Source organism: Salvelinus alpinus, chromosome 13 (genome assembly GCF_045679555.1).
Source record: "Salvelinus alpinus chromosome 13, SLU_Salpinus.1, whole genome shotgun sequence".
NCBI classification, from domain to species: Eukaryota; Metazoa; Chordata; class Actinopteri; order Salmoniformes; family Salmonidae; genus Salvelinus; species Salvelinus alpinus.
Genome location: NC_092098.1, coordinates 1,597,890 through 1,602,313, shown reverse-complemented (window position 1 = coordinate 1,602,313; position 4,424 = coordinate 1,597,890). Strand labels below are relative to the sequence as shown.

General features: G+C 45.7%; 1 protein-coding gene across 1 annotated transcript; it reads left to right on the top strand.

The window, feature by feature from the left end:
* Positions 1–294: 294 nt before the first annotated feature.
* Positions 295–4,064, top strand: cldn2 (claudin 2). Its single transcript, XM_071337426.1, has 2 exons — positions 295–416; positions 556–4,064. The coding sequence occupies exon 2, from the start codon at positions 1,474–1,476 to the stop codon at positions 2,308–2,310; it is 837 nt and encodes a 278-aa protein (XP_071193527.1). The 5' UTR covers positions 295–416; positions 556–1,473; the 3' UTR covers positions 2,311–4,064.
* Positions 4,065–4,424: the final 360 nt, after the last annotated feature.

Below are 4,424 nucleotides of genomic sequence, written 5' to 3'. Positions count from 1 at the left end.
CCTTCAAATTAGTGGATTCGGCTATTTCAGCCACACCCGATGCTGACAGATGTATAAAATCAAAGCACACATCCATGCAATCTCCATAGACAAACATTGGCAGTAGAATGGCCAGAAGGCCCATTCATTCTAATTCTATGGTTGGTACAGTATGCCCATATAGACTGCTCTTAATAATCATGTAGTGTTTCTGGTGCATTTGGACCTTGGACCTCTCCCTCCCTCCACTGAAAGAGTGGCTGGATTACAAGCTAATCCCATTATGCTGTTGGTGACATGTGAGCACAGATGAATACAGATTAGGAGCAAAGCGTCAGGTTTCATACACATCGAGGCCTAGTATGAACACACACTTGTCTGTCTCCATTAAGGAATAGCATTACCATCTCTCAGCCAGACGCAGGGGTTTTGTGACGGTACGTGTGTGTGTGTGTGATGTTGTTTCATTTAATAATGTAACATTACAGCTATGGGATTTGGTTTAGGGTTTTAGTTTTCAATATTGCTCAATTTGATCTCCCTTTCTTAAAATGTGTTTCCCTCGTTTACCCTCAGTTCCATAGAAGTGTTTGGCGACGATACAGGAGAGATGCTGCTCTCTTTAGCCTGGCCTGTCCATCAGCTGGCCTTGTTGTAGCCTGAACCGTGTGCCAAAGGTCTGTTTTGGGAAAGAGATGACTGATTGCTGAATGAATGTTTAACCCACCGTGCCAATGGGGATGCCAGTGTCTGTGTACATGGAGAGGTGAAGGACCTGATAGGTTAGTGTGATGGTGGGTTCACAAACACAACGAGAGAGGCGCAATATGCTGAGCAGTAGAGAGTGGAGGAAAGAGAGAGGGGAAAAAAGTCAGGATTGAGACTGTAGAGTAGAACAAGAATTGAGAGAGAACGTCATTGAGAGAGAGAGAACATCATTGAGAGAGAGAGAACATCATTGAGAGAGAGAGAACATCATTGAGAGAGAGAGAACATCATTGAGAGAGAGAGAACATCATTGAGAGAGTGAACATCATTCGTCAGCTGTTGTGTTGTTCTTTCCTGACAAAGTGGCCAGAATTCTTATCACAGTCGTAGCAAGCTAGTGTAACACTCCATCTGGAGAGTTTGAAGAGTGGCTACCGAGTGTTATGGTGAGGAACATGGATTCAATCAAGTTACCAGTCAGTCGGTAGGGTCAGTCTTTGCTAACCAGTGTGTCAGAGAGAGAGAGACTGGGTGTGCGTAAGGAGTTCCCACAGGATTTGAACTGGTTCTATGGCAAGTTACAGTCAAAGAGAGAGCAGCGAGCTTAGAGGATTGTAACAGGCAACAGTACCGTAATAGCAATCGTGTTTGTAGCAGAAGTGAGTGTAGTGTTTGTGTTAGTGTGGGGAAGGAGGACCAGTGAGAGTGTATGAGTTAAAAGGATGGAGAGCTGGAGTTAACTGAAACAGCAGCAAGAGGGTCTATCATTATCATCATCAGTCCACCATGGCGTCAGCTGCTCTAGAACTGATGGGCTTCTTCATGGGTCTGCTAGGCATGCTGGGTACCCTGGTGTCCACAGTGCTTCCCTACTGGCGGACATCTCCCCACATCGGGCCCAACATCGTCACTGCCGTGACCAATATGAAGGGCCTCTGGATGGAGTGTGTCTACCAGAGCACCGGAACCTTTCAGTGTGAGACCTACAACTCCATGCTGGCCTTACCCTCAGACCTCCAGGCCTCCCGGGCCCTGATGGTGGTCTCCGTGGTCTTGTCCGTCCTGGCCATCGCCATCTCCACCGTGGGCATGCAGTGTACCATCTGCATGGAGGGCTCCGCGGCTAAAGGCCGAGTGGCCGGTACTGGGGGAGGCCTCTTCCTCACCGCGGGGTTCCTGGCTCTGATCCCAGTGTCGTGGACCACCCACGAGGTTGTCCAGACCTTCTACCAAGCCAACCTGCACAGCAGCCTGAAGTACGAGCTGGGGGAATGTCTGTACGTGGGGCTGGCCGCCGCCCTGCTCTCCATGCTGGGCGGGGGGCTGCTGTGTGTCTCCTGCTGTGAGAAGGCGGATGGGGGGCGCCGTGGAGGGAGGAGGCACGGCGGAGGGTACCCCTACCCAGCCCCGGGCATGGGGGTAGCCACTGGGAGGGCCAGGACCAGCTCACAGACCTATAGGAACCCAACGCTACAGATGGGGGTGAACGCTGCCACCAAGGCAGCGACCCTGGCAAGGAGTCACACCAGCACTACTACCCAGTCCAGCACCCCCGCCCAGGGGGCCAAGAAAGACCAACGCCGCAACCCTGCGGTGGGCTACGATGTCACCGGGTACGTCTGATCGTGTCCAGGCCAATGTTAACATTCACACACACATCACGCTGTCTCTTCTATACAGTATGTGGTGCAGAGAATGACCACCCTGACAACGTGCTAAGGTAACTGAATGTGTTATCTTTCACAATTAACTGATCAGGGGACTTTTAGTGCCACACTACTGTATAGGAAGACTTTTGCTCCTCACAATGGAAATCAGAGAGACTTGTAGTGCCTGACCATGCATACAGCACTGTAGTGACCGAACGGAGTATATTTTATAGATCTTTTGGTAGATTTACTATTGAAAATGGATTTATTGCAGTAACATCTGTCTTGACGTGATTACTCGGAAGTGTTCGCCACATCTGGCGATAAGGGCTCTTGGAAGTCAACAGACACTCAGTAATCACACACAGCTAATGTATATGTGGAACCAGGTTGTAGTTACATTTCTCATCTTGGAAATGAATGGGTTTTGACATGAATTCGCCGTTGTTTCCAAGAAGCCACTGTCTCTGTTTTAGTTTAAATATATTTTTTTCAATTGCAATGCTGTGCCAGCCTCTTCAGTAAAGTCCACTGGGTCACCAACAACGATACTGTATCACTCAACCAAATAGTTTTTTTAGGACACACTTTCTTTTATGCCTTTTCACCCTAGAGTCGATGTCCGCGGCCACGCGGGAAATCGAAAATGGGCATAATAAAAAAAATCCCCGTCAAAATCCGTCTGTTTAAGCTAGAGGTATCTGCGTGGACTGCGTGTCAAACAAGCGCATCCCGCCGATGTCGACCGTCTACATCTGCAGCGGAAGGTGGCCTGAACTACAGCGGTGGTTGTCCAGACCATGAGACATCCCGAAAATCAGTGTTCTAACGAAAACATATCTAGTGACTCTCACAAACACGATGGTGTTCTCCGGTTTAGCTCTTACAACCCCCACAAGCGCCTTGGGACTTGTCTGAAGTCGGTACCACCAATCTGCCGACGTCTGTTTGTAACGTCCCAACAGTTTGGGCTGCACACTAATATGACCCCTCTATTTTTTTTGCTCTACGACACCCACAAGCCTCGTCTGAAGGTAGCCCGGTACCAGTTTAAAAAATGTATGGAAGTATGTAATGGTAGCTTAGTGCCCCAGAAAATTTGTTAAATATTGCAAAAAAATATACGTATGTACAATCATTTCCTGATCTATCTTATATCTCTCAGATACAGGACAGACACTATAAAACAAACGTCCTTTTGATATTTTTTTTCTGTTTTTCCATGTATGAATCTGTTATTCAATGCGTTTCTATGGGCTAATAGCAGCAAAGCCAAATTCAATGTTTCATAAAAAAATATATAAAATAAATATGTTATTATACCTAGAATTCAAAATCAAATAGCTAAATGATCCATGGTATGACCATCTTAAAGCAATTCCGTATGTTAGCTTAGTAGAACCCCCCCCCCTAGACTCTTGTGAATTAAAATCATTGACAAATGTTCATTATCAATTACTATGTTAGCTAATCTCCTCTACATGTTCCTTTTGATTGATAATCATTCATGTGAAAGTTGAAATGCTTTCTTCTGTTTTGCAGAATGTTTCATGTGATTTAACACTACTGATTGTTTTGTTGTTTCATAGTTTTTTCATATTAAGACCTGTTTACAAATAATTGCAACACTTTCTCAACAGAACTTCTATTTTCCAAAGATATTTTGCAGTCAAAATAGTAAAGAAAAAAGCAAGTGATTTAACTAAATAAAATATATTTTGATCTTCATTAGAACCGTCAGTCATTTTCTGTTTATTACAGATGAAGCCCACGGACGGCTTATTACCCTGAATGTTATCTACTGCATCTCTGTTGTAGAGGGAACCTTATGTCCCATCCCATTCCAAAACAGATGAGCCATGAACGATGATGAAAGACAAACAAGAAGGAAAGATGGGCGCAAATAAACCCAAAACAAGCAACAAAGACAAACTCCCCTCTCATCGATCGGGAGGTTGTGATTTGACAGAAGATTTGAAAACAGGTCACTTTGGCTGTTGTCCACAGGAATACAGTAGACAGACAAGACTGCTGTTTCCTTGTATTGGTGGGGAAGCAACGTGACCGTCTGTGGGGTTTAATGACCCC